Source organism: Balaenoptera acutorostrata, chromosome 7, assembly GCF_949987535.1.
Source record: "Balaenoptera acutorostrata chromosome 7, mBalAcu1.1, whole genome shotgun sequence".
In the NCBI taxonomy this organism is placed as follows: domain Eukaryota; kingdom Metazoa; phylum Chordata; class Mammalia; order Artiodactyla; family Balaenopteridae; genus Balaenoptera; species Balaenoptera acutorostrata.
Window position 1 is genome coordinate 60,239,145 of NC_080070.1, and position 16,322 is coordinate 60,255,466.

Here is a 16,322-nt window from a genome sequence, read left to right on the forward strand (position 1 = left end):
CTACTGAGCCTGCGCTCTAGAGCCTCTGAGCCACAACTACTGAAGCCCGCACGCCTAGAGCCCATGCTCCACAACAAGAGAAGCCGCCGCAATGAGAAGCCTGCACACCGCAACAAGGAGTAGTCCCCACTCACCACAACTAGAGAAAGCCCGCACGCAGCAACAAAGACCCAACACAGCCAAAAATTTAAAAAATTAAAAAAAAAAAAGATGGAGGCCATCCACCTCTTTCCCTTTCAGTCAATGCATTGCTGATTATATTTGGGCTGTGCGGGGGAAGGGGGGTTCTAACTAACATGTAAAATCACTGCACTATATGAAATATCCTGACCTTACTTCTATACACAAATGCCACCAAAGTCAAAGTCTTCATGATAATAGTCTCTGCGTGTGGAAAAAGAGTCTGAGGATGCTGAGGCATCCTTTGTTCATCGTGGTCAGTGCCCGCCAGATTCCTTAATAGAAATTGTATCTACTTCTGGACACCACAATTTAAGAGAAATACCAAGAGCTTGGAGAGAAGTCAGAGTACAGGCGCAAAGACAATTACAGAGAATGAGACCTACGAGGAAACTAGAATTATTTTACTTTGAAAGAGAGAAGTCAGACGGCAATTCATTAATGGTCTTCCAGAAATTAGGAATTATTACGTTGAGGTTAAGGATTGGATTTCCTTCATTTGCAAACATAGTCAAGTAAATACCGTTTCAGGTTTAGCAAGAAGAATATAGTGTAGAACCAAAAGAAAAAATAACAGTCAGATGCTAAGCCTCTTTAATCAAAGGAATAGATCACTCAGTACACTATGAAATTTTTTTTAAAAGGCAATATGAATCCCTAGCTGTTTTATGTATTAAATGTAATACTACCTGAAGGAACAGGGGTGAATTAAATGAACTTTGTTTTTCAACACTGTGACTCAGTGATTTATCTTTAAATTATATCAGAAGGTATAGATTTCAAACAATTATTTTGAATTAGAGTCTCATAGCCTGATGCTGCCAGGAGAGGAGCTGCTTTCTAATAATGTTAAGGAACTTAGTGGTGAGGAGGAATATTTATTCCAAGGGTCATGAACTCATATACCTACAGGGGCCCGTGGGTATCACGAAGGAGTGATGCAAACAGCTTAGAATAATGAATTATGGAAGTTATGGTGTATTAGAAAGTGTACCTGTGTAAAGGGACAACAACTGCTGACTCTGGCCAGTGGTTGTCATGTCGTAATGTGCCTATATTGCCAGATCTTTGGCTTTCTCAAGAAAAACTGGAAATCTAGAATCTTAGGTGAAAGTTTTTAACATTGCCAAAATGCTGAGATTTATTAAAGTAGTACTGTATAGGCAAAGCAATACACCTGTGTGGGCTGTAAGTTAGAAACCTTTGGTTAATCCTTTAGGTCACTAGTTAACCACCACATTAGTTAAACAAACAAATGAAACAGAGCTGACTGAACTCTAAAACTTAGGAGAATCAATCTACTAAACCTTTGTAAGGCTTAATTAAGGTCCTTTCCAACTCGATGAATCTTTTGGTCTCCCCTTCCTTCTTCCCTGCTGTCAATATTGGGTGACTTATTCATTACAGGTGGTGGGAATTTAAAGGAATTACTTATTTCCCTTAGCAACATAATTTTATTTAGTAAAAACATCAAACACTTTGATTTAAAATAAAGATTTTGTTGCTTTACTAAAGATACTGCTGATGCTATTAGATTTTTAGAAATGCACTTATAAATGGCATAGACATATCACTTTGGATCTTTGAACTAACATTTGTTTGTAACATTGGCTGAATGAGGCATGCTTGACTCAAAAGCCTACTTACACTTTTACCATTTGGTGACATATTTTATTTCTCTTTTGTAAAATAGTTTAAAATAACCCACCTCCACATGGGTAAGGACAGCTGGATTTCTGAAATCCCCTTCCTTTCAGACAGGAGAATATGCCACAGATGAAGAGGAGGATGAGGTAGGACCTGTTCTTCCTGGCAGTGACATCGCCATTGAAGTCTTCGAGCTGCCTGAGAATGAGGACATGTTTTCCCCGTCAGACCTGGACACAAGCAAGCTCAGTCACAAGTTCAAAGAGGTAAGTTGCTGATCTGCCAAATATTTTTCTATAGCTGTCCATTTCATTATTAAGTATATATATTCGTTTGAAAAGTGTATTAAGAATAATCAGTTTTCTAAAGAAAGCCTTTCAGTAACAGATTGTCCTGAATCTCATTGAATTTCAAGGCAAAAGTTAAGTAGATCTCATTCCACAATCATTAATTTAAATGCTTGTTATTTGTCATAGTGACAGTTTTTAACTTGTCTGTTCCATAGTTTCAAGCTATAGCTTAAATTTGCAGTTTTCGTGTCAAGGTTATATTTGTAAAGCTTTATGAAAGTTTTGGGACCTGGCTTTCCTCGAAGGCAGTGATTTCTAAAAAGGCTTTTTTTTTTTCTTTTCCTAAAATAGACAAGGTTCCAACAGGGATCAGATGATATTCTCAAGTGGTTTAATTGAAGAAAGTTTAGCGAATGAACTTTGAGTAGAGTTAACAGAACTACCAAGGGATGGTGCAGTGCAGAGGGACCTGCCGCAGGGGAAGTTGTTACCATCTTTTGGCTTAATGGGTAAAGAGGGAAAGAGATTACCGTTTTTTGAAGGAGGGCCATTCAACACCTGCAGCTTTGTAAGATGCAACCACTGCTAAAAACTACATCCTGGGGGTAAGGTATATACCAAGACCCTTCTGTCCGCTTGTTGATGCCTTCCATCAGCCTAACCCAGGCAGCGGAGCCTGGGAGATTCAGTCTTGAAATCTGAAGAGATTAGCCTCCTGAGGCAGGAGCTGTCAGAAAAGGGCCAGGAATGGATCTTGAGGGGGCGAATGCAGATAACCACAAAAACTCTTCTTCCAAATTAACTTCTCAGAACCCTAACTTGTAAAACAGAAACAGTGATGAAAGGGTCCACAAGCATTTTATTCTTCATTGCTTTGTGGAACATCCTCCGTTGTTGGAGATAAGTATGTCATTATTTACAGCCTCCCCACAATAACCCTGAAGCACTGAGACTTGAAAACCATTGTTTTCTGGTTGCGAGTCTCTTAGGGACTTGACCACTTGGAAAATATATTCTCCTATTCATGAAAGACAAGGAATATAATTGTAGATTTATAATTTATAAATTTATTATAATTTCTAATTTTGATGTATTATAAACAGGTCAATTTTATATGTTCTCATTTTTTACCTAATACATCTAGTACATTGACTTACCTTTTTAATTCCCTATGACAAATTTATAGTTGTGAGACCGGTGTCAAAGTGAATGTACTTTTCAAATGTAAGTTTTTATTAAATAAAACAACTTATGTTCATTATAGAGTTTTAGAAAATACAGATTTGTATAAATGCCAAAAACTCATTCCTAATCCCAGTATTGTGGTATTTGGGATTGTAGGATGTATACTGTGTTAAATTCCTGCTCTTGATACTTAAAAGTGTACTATTAGAGTTTTCCCATGTCATCAAATATTTTTCCATAAATGATGCTTATTTACTGTTTCATCTTATGGATCTTATATAATTTACTTAATTCTTTGTTTTGGAACATATCTTTTGTTTCCAGGTCTTTTTAAATCATTAAAAGTAATGTTGCAATAAATATTGCAATAAATTATCCTTAGGATAATTTCTTACAGTGGAATTATTAGATCAAAGAATATGACTATTTTGGGGACTTGTACTTAATGCCAAGTTGCCACCAGAATGGCTTTTCTTGGTAATATAGAAATTTATTTATGTCACCCAGTGGTTTCGAGTGCCCATTTCTCTTCCACATATTGTTATTAGTCAGGTTGAACCATTTCCATTTATATAGTTCACAGAGTCCTTGAGGCAAAATACATAGGTTTTTCAGATGATTTATGACTATTCCTAGTTCTAAATCAGATACCAACGTCCCAGTGACAGTGAAGTACACTATTATATAATGATTAGAATTCTCTTATAGTAGAAGTAGCAATGCCTATCTTAGGACCATTTCTTATAAAGTCTTTCTAGATTAACTGATATCTTCAAACCAAAGAAAAATGCAGAAAAAGAAAGTTCTGCAGGAAGTGACTGAGTGGGAGGAAGTGGTATAATCTATTTCTCTTCGGCTCTGATTTGGCCCAATAATACATATTATCTGAAGAGTAGATGAACTGTTTGTTCTTTAAGAAATCTTCCTTGAGAAAAGGCAGTCTCTTCAATAAGCGTTGCTGGGAAAACTGGACAGCTACATGTAAAAGAATGAAATTAGAACACTCCCTAACACCATACACAAAAATAAACTCAAAATGGATTGAAAACCTAAATGTAAGACCAAACACTATAAAACTCTTAGATGAAAACATAGGAAGAACACTCTTTGACATAAATCACAGCAAGATCCTTTTTGACCCACCTCCTAGAGTAGTGGAAATAAAAACAAAAATAAACAAATGGGACCTAATGAAACTTAAAAGCTTTTGCACAGCAAAGGAAACTATAAACAAGATGAAAAGACAACCCTCAGAATGGGAGAAAATATTTGCAAATGAATCAACGGGCAAAGGATTAATCTCCAAAATATATAAACAGCTTATACAGCTCAATAACAAGAAAACAAACAACCCAATCAAAAAATGGGCAGAGGACCTAAATAGACATTTCTCCAAGGAAGACATACAGATGGCCAAGAAGCACATGAAAAGCTGCTCAACATCACTAACTATTAGAGAAATGCAAATCAAAACTACAATGAGGTATCACCTCACGCCAGTTAGAACGGACATCATCAGAAAATCTACAAACAACAAATGCTGGAGAGGGTGTGGAGAAAAGGGAACCCTCTTGCACTGTTGGTGGGAATGTATATTGATACAGCCACTATGAAGAACAGTATGGAGGTTCCTTAAAAAACTAAAAATAGAACTACCATATGACCCAGCAATCCCACTACTGGGCATATACCCAGAGAAAACCATAATTTAAAAAGACACATGCACCCTAGTGTTCATCGCAGCACCATTTACAATAGCCAGGTCATGGAAGCAACCTAAATGCCCATCGACAGACAAATGGATAAAGAAGATGTGGTACATATGTACAATGGAATATTACTCAGCCATAAAAAGGAATGGAATTGGGTCGTTTGTAGAGACGTGGATGGACCTAGAGACTGTCATACAGAGTGAAGTAAGTCAGAAAAAGAAAAACAAGTATCGTATATTAATGCATATATGTGGAATCTAGAAAAATGGTACAGATGAATCGGTTTTCAAGGCAGAAATAGAGACACAGATGTAGAGAACAAATGTATGGACACCAAGTGGGAAAAGGGGGGGTGGTGGTGGGATGAACTGGGAGATTGGGATTGACATATATACACTAATATGTATAAAACAGGTAACTAATAAGAACCTGCTGTATAAAAAAAAAAAAAAAAAAAAGACCCTAGGACCTTCTATGAAATCTAAGAGGACTCAGTCATATTCAGCAGATGCCCCTGCCTTGCTTATATTCCTGATTTTACTGATTGTAGCTTGTATTGTTTTCCTCATCTCGTTCTTGCTACACTTTGGGAAATCCTCACATATTTTGCGCTAATTAATATAACACTCTCAATTTAGTCTGTCTCTTTGTTATTGTCCACTCACCTTCCCATCTTCTGACATACATCTAATGAAAGAAATAGAGGAATAAAAAGCTGTGATCATTCACAAATGTCCTTGATAGCTGCCCATGGAATTCCAAGGGTCTTCTGAAGTATTATATTTTTGTTTGTTTGTTTTGTGTTTGTGGTTGCAGTTGTGGTCAATGCTGCTGTGATTTTGGTGAGCCTCTGATAAATCTGTTCAAATAAATTCTTGTTCCAATCAAAAAAAGAAAAGAAAAGAATAATACCATGTGGTTTCACTTATATGTGGAATCTAAAAAAAGAAAAAAATCTTCCTTGAATGTTGTAACTCTCAATCCAACTTTGAGGCAGTGAGGACAAGGTTGTGTACCCTGGCAAAAGCCTATTATATAGCTCTTCCGTGTTGCCAGGTAGGTATGACCCCTACTCTTTGTTAGATAATTGACCTGGAAATAGGGTACACATTTTTTTAATGGAAGCTAAGGAACCTAAAAAGCAGAAATAGTATATGGAAGGTTATAGCCTCCATTTTCTGAATTGAGCCAAGGACTCAGTGCTCCATAAATATTGTTTGAAGTTGACTCCAGAGTGCAGACAGCTGCGTGATCTGGACCAGGGGTTGGCAAACTATGGCCTATTGGCCAAATTGGGCCTGCTGCCTTTTTTTGTAAATAAAGCTTTATTCAAACACAGCCATGGATATGCATTTATTTATTGTTTGTGGTTGCTTTTATTCTACAACAGTAAAGCTGAGTAGTTGTACAGAGACCATATGGCCTCCAAATCCTAAATTCTTTGCTGTTTGGACTTTTACAGAAAATGGCTGCTGACGTTGGCGTAGGGTGCTCCATGATCTGGACCCATTCTATATAGCGTGGCTGATTTAGTTTTAGCCAGGGTAACCAAATCTGTAGTTTTAATTTTGGCTTTTAAGAATTGGAGGTTTGTCACCACCTCTAGAACAGACAAATACTACATCATTTCACTTCTAATCCTTTTATTCTCTTTTATTTTATATTTAACATATGAATATATTTATTTCTTCAGGAGATTGCTACTCAGTATCAACTGTGTGGCCCTCTGTCACAGGATTTGTATCTTGTACACTGCCACTACCACAGTTTGAAATTTCTTTATGTGATTAACATACACGCCCAAATACCGTACAGTGTTAGATATTTTTCACAAGATTATACACAAAACCTGGGGTGGAGGTGGAGAGTCATTTTGTGTTGGAGTCTGTAGAAAGTCTCATATTACAGAGAGTTCTCTTAATTACATTATTTCAAGCAAAAGTGTATGTTACACTGTTTGGGCAAAGCAAATTAGACTAACATTCTCTCAGTCATTTCTACTTTTTGCCCATTATGTATCTTGCTACTAGACTCTAAGCTCCTCTGTTTTTGCTGAATACTGTACCCACAGTCTTTGCACGGTTCTTGGCATACAGTTAGTGGTTAAATATTTGGTGAATGAATGGTATCAAGCATATACTAGAATTTGTTGTATAAACAAGACAGCTCCCGAATTTAATTTTCCCAAATAGCTGACAAGGGGGCTAGCACTTTTATTAAATGCTCATTTACCCATTTCCTTCTGGTTGGAGGCCCAGCGTTATTATCTACAGTATTTGTGCCTTTACACTCTGGACTGCTTTTGGTCTTCATATTGTGTTCCACTTTCTCATTAATTTTTGGTGCCGTACTGTTAGAATATATATAAAACATTGATGGAATAGATCAGATCCATCTAACTCTTTTCTTCAGAAATTTCGTTACTTTTCAACTTATTCAAGAAAACACTTGAATCACTTTAACTCCCTTGAAAAAACTTCCTTGCATTTTCTTACTGTAATTACATTAAGATAGTAAATCAACTTGCAGAAAACTGGCATTTTTATCACATTGACTCTTTTAATCCAAGTTTATGGAATGTATCTGTTTAATTCAAGCCTTTTTTTCTGACCCTCTCTCAAATTTTATAGTCCCCTCTATTATATAAACGTCACCTAAGAAAATCTTAACTAGAGTGGATTAATCAAAAGCTGCCACAAAGGTTATATTAGCTCCAATATAAGTTAAGAAGTCTTCTCTGTTTTTCTATTTTCTGAAATGACTTTTATAGGAGACACTTAATGACTTGCATAAGATCTCAATTTCTGTTCCCTGAAAGTTTGTTATTACTCAGCTGTAAAACCATCTGTGCCTTTGTGGAGGAAGATTTGAAATACTTTTTTATAATAGCTATTAGTCTTTTCAAGTTTTCAAGTTTTTCTTGGGCCAATTTTGGTATTTTGTATTTCTCAAGAAATTCATATATTTCCTCTAGGCATTCATATTTATTAACTTATATTTTTATAATATAGCTTTAAAATACTGAAATCTTTAGTATCTATAACTAGTTACTTTTTTTATTCTTTTCTTTATTTGAGTACTTTCAGTTTTTTCTCAGTGTTTTTTTCTAGAATTTGTCTGTCATGTTAGCTTTACATTTCTTTTTAAATTAAAAAATACTTATTATTTCCTACCAATATCTTTATTTTTCCTCCTTTTTTATTTTTTGGCATTAATCAGTTGTACTTGGTACATTTTCTTTTGATAACCCTTACAGTCTGATAAGTGTATTTAAAGCTATAATTTTTTCCTGAATATTGCTTTAGCTACATGTCACAATTTTTTTTTAAATTTAGAATGCCACTGCCATTTAGATGTAATTTCTTTTGCAATTTCCTCTTTAACACAAGAATTATGTAGTGGCATATTTTACTCTCCACACATATCAACTTTATTTTGCTATCCTTTTGTTATTGGGTTCTAATTTTATCACACTATTCAGAAAACATATTCCATATGGTAGCTATTTAGAATTTTCAAGACATCTTCTGTAACTTAATTCATAAATAGTTGTATTTAAATATTCCTCATGTATGCAAAAAGCACACATATTCTGTGCTTGGGTATGAAATTTATATAAGTTAAATTTATATGGATAAGATTAATAATACAAACACACACATCTTCTCTGCAGTGTGGCTTAGATTTTGTTGGCTTGATGTACTAATTCTGAAAAGCATATGTTAAAATTACCAGCTACAGTTGTTTCTTTCTTCCTATAATTCTAGCAATTGTAGTTTTATACATTTTAAATCTTTGTTGTTAGCTGCCTATATGTTCAGGATTACTACAGCTTTTCGATTTATTGTAACATCTCCCTTGTTTCTAATGATGCATTTTACTCCAAATTCTATTTTGTCTGATAGTAAAAATTCAACACTGGCTTTCTTTTGCTTCATATCTGCTTCAAAGTATCTATTTCTTCCATCTCTTTGTTTTCAGCCATTCTGTATCCTTTCGCACAATTGTGTTTCCTTCAGTAAGCCTATTCCTAAATCTTACTTTTATACTACTCTAGGAGTCTTTGTCAGTTAATTGGTGAGTTTACCCCATTTATATTTACTTTAATCATTTTAATATTAGAACTTACATCTACCACTTTATTTCATATATTAGTTTCCATGCTTCTTGTTTTGTTTTGATCTTTTTACCTACTTGCCATTAGATACATCAAATTTTCATCTGCTGCTTAAAAGTTATACATTTTTATTCTATTCTTCTAGAGATTACCCTTGAGTAACTTTGACTCAGTCTTAGGATATTTTCTCCCAGCAATATAGAAAGCAGGTCAGCAGCTATGTCTTTACCATTTAACAAAATGATAGCCATAGCATATGCTTATCTACCTCTCCTCTCCTCTAATTCTAATTATCGTGACACAGGAATGATAATTAACAGGGTATAATACTTTGATTCACAACCTTTTCCCCTGAAAATGTTGTAGGGCGAGCTTCATTGTTTTGAACTAGCATTGCATACTGTAAAGGAAAAGTCTAATGACAACAGATATTTGGATACTTGTATTACTTTAACCTTGTACTTTAAATTTTTTATCACAATTTCTTTTTTTTTTTTAAACAACTTTATTGGAGTATAATTGCTTTACAATGTTCTGTTAGTTTCTGCTGTATAACAAAGTGAGTCAGCTATATGTATACGTATATCCCCATATCCCCTCCCTCTTGTGTCTCCCTCCCACCCTCCCTATCCCACCCCTCTAGGTGGTCACAGAGCACTGAGCTGATCTCCCTGTGCTGTGCGGCTGCTTCCCACTAGCTATCTATTTTACATTTGGTAGTGTATGTATGTCCATGCCACTCTCTCACTTCATCCCAGCTTACCCTTCCTGCTCCCCGTGTCCTCAATCTGTTCTCTACATCTGCATCTGTATTCCTGTCCTGCCCCTAGGTTCTTCAGAGTCTTTTTTTTTTTCTTTTAGATTCCATATATATGCATTAGCATATGGTATTTGTTTTTCTCTTTCTGACTTACTTCACTCTGTATGACAGACTCTAGGTCCATCCATGTCACTACAAATTACTCAATTTTGTTTCTTTTTATGGCTGAGTAATATTCCACTGTATATATGTGCCACATCATCTTTACAGTTTCTTGAAGTAGGCCTCCTTTCATTCATTTTTTCTTCCAATCTGCTTTCCTTGTTTTATGTTTGTGTTATGTTTTCATTTTAGTCTATGAATATTTTCTTCATTTTTAAATTTTTTTCAGTTTCTGTTTCTTTTCTAGAAACCCTGTCTTCAGTATTATCTTTTTTATGTTTCTTTTCTGTTTTTTTTCTGTTTCTGAGATTGTTCTCAAATGTGTCCTCTCATGTCAATGATTCAGTTTTCTGTAGCATTAAATATGCTTTTAACTTCAAGTTCAGGTATGCTCTTTAGCACCTCTAAAATGACTTAATTCTCTTAATTACATTTTTAGTTTCCTTACTCTCCACTCATTCCACATGCTTCTTCACTTTCTCTTCGTCCTGGTGTTCCATAGAGTTACTTTAAAATGTCTTTTTATTTATGGGATACATAATTTTCACAGGTTTACTTATTTGAATTTTCAAGTTGATACTCTCTTTTCCTTGATCTGAAGTAATAGGCTCAGTTTTGCCTTTTTCTCATTTATTTATCTTGAAATGAGGCAAAAACCTCTTTTTGTATTCAAGCAGCAATTATCCACTTTTAAAAATTACAAATCCCATTTCTAGACCTACATCAGGAGGACATATCTATGTGCCTAGTTTCCAGCCTGGTTGCTATTTTCTGGCAACCTATCATCTAAAGCAGTTCTCTGTACTAAGGTGGGATATCCAAATCTCGCCACTCAGTTCTTGAAGTTAAAGGGAAAAAAAAGTTATTCCTTGCTATCAAAGCACTTACTGTGACTGCTCCTGTCTGTATCGCTGCACTTTGGGGTCTGCAGGTGAAAGTAGGCAATGTGCCACTATCAGCCACCCTTCCCGCATTCTTTTCCTCATCTAGCAGTTGCATTCTGAATGAATATGGAAGGTGGAGAGTTAGAGAACCTGGTTGGAGGACAGCTCCTGGGAAGGACTGTAGAGGTTGCCCATCTTCCTCACTGGATAGACTTGGTATCTCAAGCAATCAGTGAGAGAGACACAAAGCATCTCCCTGTCTTTGGAGTGAAGCTTGGATAGATTTTTCTTAATTCAACTTCATGACTCCTTCATATTCTAGTAACAGTTGTTTCTAGTTTCAGTGTCAATTTGGTTGTGAGTTTTTCTTTTGTAATGTGATTTCACTGGAAATTTAGTGGGAAGTAGGAAGAGGCTGAATCGGAAACTGCTGGCCAGGTGCCGTTTCAGTGGACTGTGCAGTGCTTCCCCTCCACCATTCCTTCTCGGGAGCCATAGATATTAGCTCCCAGTAAAAACAGTTCTGCATTTGTCTTGAGGAAAAAATATGGAGCGTAAAAATTGTGTTATTTTGCTTACTTAAGTCATAGAGAATCTATGAAAAGTAATCTAGAAGAAGTTATTAATGCATTAGATAGTAATCTTTATGGAACTTTCCATTAATATGTAGAGAAGGTAAAAAAATGTTACGTACTTAACAAGAAACAGATACTGATTTAAAGAGTAGCTGTAATTACAGGCTGTCACCTACATCCAGCACCTTCACCATCAATAACCAGTTTATGAGCACCTCCTTAGAGAGTGACCCTGTGCTGCATATACTGCAGTTAGTGTTGCCATTCACATTAGGTTATGGTATCATTCAGTCAGCTGATTTCAGCTAGTTTTGCATAATCTGTTTCCTGAGACAAACACTTTTGTTAATATAAAGATAGGTACCATATATAAACCTTTGAGCGGAAATTATAAAGCAATATGGCATAGCTTCATTTTAACAGCACCAAAGTATAGGCAAAACCAGCACTTATTTCTTCTTTTGTGGAACTTACACCGTCATGGGTAAGACAGACTGCAATCAAATTATCACAGAGATCATTGTAAAAATTCTGATTCCAATGCTGAAACCACTTCATAAAGTTGTATGCAAATATCAGTTATTATTTTGCCCTTGTAAAGTAAAAAAAGAGAATGTCGCTCTTACCTGTAAAATCTCTAGTACTAGAGCGCTCTTAAAATCTTTCCTGCAAAGATAACATTTTTTCTTTTTAAAGAAAAATGTTTTTCATGCTTTCACAGGGTAAGTAAAGAGTGCAGAAGTTCAGTTTTACAATGTTTATGTGTAAGGATGTTTCTATTTCTAGTGCAGTTATATTTGGATTATATTGATTCAGTGATGTGAGTACATGTTCTGTATTCATATTTTTGAAAGAAATAAACAGAAAATAAATACAGCGGGTACACCTGCAGAATGTTATATGAGAGCTACTGTTCTCCATAGGAGTGTGTGTGTTTATTTGTGCTGTAATCCTGGGGTGGATATTGATGCCATTCATGTTCAAGATGACAGAAGAGATGAAAGAGATCGGTCTTATAAGTTGAGAGACACTGACCTGCAGTCCTTCACCTTTTCTTTTTATTTGTATCCTCCCTTCCCAAGTCTTTTCACCAAACCTAGATTCTCTGAAGCCCAAAAGGTCCAACAGGTATTTCAGGCTCTGTTTCTATTAATCGGTCCTGTAGACCCTGCTCCCTGCAGCCAGCCTGACCAGTCTCGGGGGTTGTCTGCGAACCCTTACATCTGTACTTCGGAAAGGCTATTAAACGTGGAAGGAGAACTGCTCTAGGATAAGAAAACTCAACTTTGTACGCACTGTGCTTCTTTTGTCAAGTCACTTCACCTCTTTCAACAGCAATTTCCTCTTGTTCATGAAATGGAGGTATCCCAGGCCCATCATGCCCATTTGCCTGGGAGGCAGGGTCCATAGTTGGAGATACGACACGTAGGCCAAAGCCGCAGGTCACCTGAAGTTTCTCTCCAAGTTTTGTCGGAGGCATCTGGGAACTTCTCTCAGGAGGTGGTATATATTCATTTCCCTGTAGTAAGTGGTTCGAAGGTAGGTTCTATGTCACTTTCGTGTATCCTCAACGACTAGCACAGCACCTGGCACGTAGTCTCACTCCGTAAGTGCTGGTTGAATAATGAGGGAGAGATTTCCTTCTAAGTTCCATGACTAATAACAGCAGCTGACTGAGCACATGTTGTATGTAGTGTCAGAACACTCAGCCTACCAGAAGTGATCCATGGTTTCCAGGTGGAGTCCTACTTTCTCATCTGGGAGGTCACAGTGATCACATATGCCTCAGGGTTTCTGTGATGATCAAATGAAAACTGTATTCCAAAGCTGGTTCAGATGAGGGGCATAAGGCAGGGAGGAACAGAGGTAGGTGGAGTCAGACCTGGGATAATTCCCACTCCACCACCTGCTCCTGCTGGGAACTTGAAGAAGCCGTGTAACTTCTCTGAGCCTCTTTCCCTGTCTGAACAGCGAGGGTAACAGTGCCTGTCCTGCCTCCCTTACAGATTCATTTGCAGTGAGGAAGGAGACGATGAAAGAGGGAAAGGGTCCTACGAATGTAAGAAACTTAGTATTAGAGGAGAGGACTGTGGAATGGAATTTGTAAAACCTGGCTTTGACACTTACTAGCTCTGCAACTTAAACTACTGAAACACAGTTTCTTCCTATATAAAATGAAAGCGTTAGATTAGTTTATTTTTAATGCTTTTCCTGTTAATAGTGATGGATTTGTAGAAATTCTCTTAATGTGCATGCAGGATTAAAATAATCACATATCTATAATTTTCAGCCTTATGAGTACTGGGGGAAACCTCACACTAAAACTTTTGTCCGTCTTCTGAATAATGTCTGAATTTACAGACCTCATTCTGCTTTCCTGTAGCTAAAGGATTGGGCTATACTGAGTAACACTTCAAGCTTTTATCAGTGTTCTCACCTCACCGCTTATGAGTTCAGCTCTCTTCTGTTATCTGTTTCGCTGAGATGGGAGGGGTAGGATGACTGAAAATCAACTTGGCTGCTTCGCAGTTTCACCTCGGTTTGTCCCACACATCAGTGGATTGATTAGTCTAGTGTATGCATTCCTAGGAGTGAAAATGCTGGCTTGGGACGAGAATTCCTAGACTCTGCAACCTTGACAACCATCTCCAGGCCCTTCATTTCGTAAATGTCACACCTGGAGTACTTGCAGGGGCCTTGGGGTTCTTCCCACCTAGCCCTCTCATTTTTCGTATGGGAAACCGGGGCCCAGAGAAGTAGCTTGCTAGAGAACATGGCGATTTGAACAAAGAAAATCCAAAGTCCCAACAAGTTGGATTGCAATATATTATCCTACAGGGAGTTAACCACTGAGAAACTAGGATATGGCACTTGCTCGTAGCTGCAGTGTTCATCAAAAAGTCTGCCTTTTCGATTTCTTGCTCCTCTTCAGCTTAGAACCAGAAGGCTTTTGTTTCAGGTGCAACGTTTTACAGCATTTAAGCACCTTTAACTGAGAAGTGGAGTTAGGGTAATCATATTCGAGTGCTTCAAACCATTCTTTCTTAGTCTTGGCTAACTTTATAGGGGACTTATTCTATGCTAGACACTGCTAACAAAGAGTACTTCCTCTCTATAGAGACTGTTAGAGCACAGAAGCCCCTGGGAACAGTGAGGGTGAAAGGAGCAAGAGCCGAAGAGGCAAGAGTGACCAGGTCTGAAAGCAGGAGAGTAACATCAGTGAGTGGGGCAGAATCAAATTTGAAAGTTTCAAGATCGCCCCTCAGGAGCAGGAGCGGGACCCGAGCTGTAGCTGCACAGCCCGCAGAGCTTTAAGCCTAACAGGAAACCTGAAAGCATCACGGAGGGGGCACTTTGCAGGCAGCGTGGGGCCTCTCAGTTTCTGGGCTTTTATTCATCAGCATCTAAGGGTGTTGAACGAACCCTGTCCTTGATTCTAACTTCTTTCCCTCGTCATCCTTCCCATACGCCCCTGCTGGCCAGGTGAAAACCAAGGAAGTGCAGATTACAAGCCAGAGAGAGAGCTGAGGTTTATGAGGTGGTGTGATCGCCAAAGGTTCGCATTTCTGTCTTTTCATTAGCCGTTTTTCTGATAAGAAAACCTTAGACTTATTTGATTACAGTAATATGGGAAGTGTACAGTCCCTCTGTACAATCCTAAATTCAAAATGCTCTGAGACAGTTTTTTAAAATAATTTTGTGGCACACTCACTTGGGTGGTAAATCTTACCAAAACTGACAGGATGCTACAGTCTTAGAGTCTTTAGGTACCTCCCTTAGTGAGAATATTCACATGTTTTGTGGCAAACATATTCATGTGTTTGATTACAGAGTGCCTCCACGGCCCCTGCTGTGGGCAATAAGCAATTTATGGAAAAATGCATTTTACTACGTTTCTGAAATGGAAAGAACTCAGAATTCCAAAAACGCCCCAAGGATTTTAGAAAAGTGATTTTCAACCCATAAATAGTTTTCCGTAAATTTTGGTGTATTTATTTATCCCTTAAGGAATGAACGTTTCCTTCGTTTTTCTTCCCTATGAAGAAAAAGTGGGGGGGGGGGGAGGGGAGGGGAGAAGCAAAACAAATCTAAATGGTGGCTCTCAGGAGAATAAACTGTAGCTGAAGCTTTTTCGGGGGGGGGGTCTAGGTCCTCAATAGGAGTAGATCTTTTAAAGGACAGAAATCTAGATCTGTACTTTTCCTGCAATTAAAAAAAAAAAAATTACAGATTTCGCCGCGGAACTGCATCATCCTCTTCTCCAGCTTTGCAGCAGCCTGAGCTGTAAAAGAGCTGCTAAGCCTAAAATGCGTGCGACTCACGGAACCAGAGCGCCATCTTTCTTCCAGATTTGGAATTGAAGCTTCCCGCGGCCACTGGCCGACTTGCCTGCCGAGGCTTGTTCAATCCACAAGACTGCAAGGAAACAATTCCTTGACACTCAGATCATAAAGGAAGAGCTGCAAAGAGGGCAAGAAAATGTGTTTCCTTCTCTTTGATCCCTGAGCAATTAAATTCGTAACCTAATCTGATGTTAGGGAGTGTGGGCCATAAACCCCATGTTTAATTAGTTCGCACCTAGAGAGTCATTTTACACACTAGACATTTTAATTTACAACCTGCTGCATTGCAGCACTTTTCTAGGCCTTCAGCTATATAGTAAGGTATTCTGCTAGCTGCTGAAGGTTTAAAAATATAGATACACTTAGTTCAGATCTTTTCTTTCTTTTCCATTTTCAGTTGCAAATCAAACATGCAGTTACAGAAGCAGAGATTCAAAAATTGAAGACCAAGGTAAGCACCAATACAT

The 16,322-nt window shown here is 37.5% G+C and overlaps 1 protein-coding gene across 10 annotated transcripts in view; it reads left to right on the forward strand.

Annotated features, from left to right (window-relative positions):
• The window catches only part of PPP1R9A (protein phosphatase 1 regulatory subunit 9A), a 295,263-nt gene that overhangs the window by 217,348 nt on the left and 61,593 nt on the right, over positions 1 to 16,322 (forward strand). For all 10 annotated transcript variants that reach the window (XM_028162275.2, XM_028162277.2, XM_007195740.3 and 7 more), the window contains 2 exons: positions 1,938 to 2,093; positions 16,253 to 16,306. In XM_028162275.2, coding sequence (XP_028018076.2) covers positions 1,938 to 2,093; positions 16,253 to 16,306 — 210 coding nt within the window. The remainder of the gene's footprint in view (positions 1 to 1,937; positions 2,094 to 16,252; positions 16,307 to 16,322) is intronic.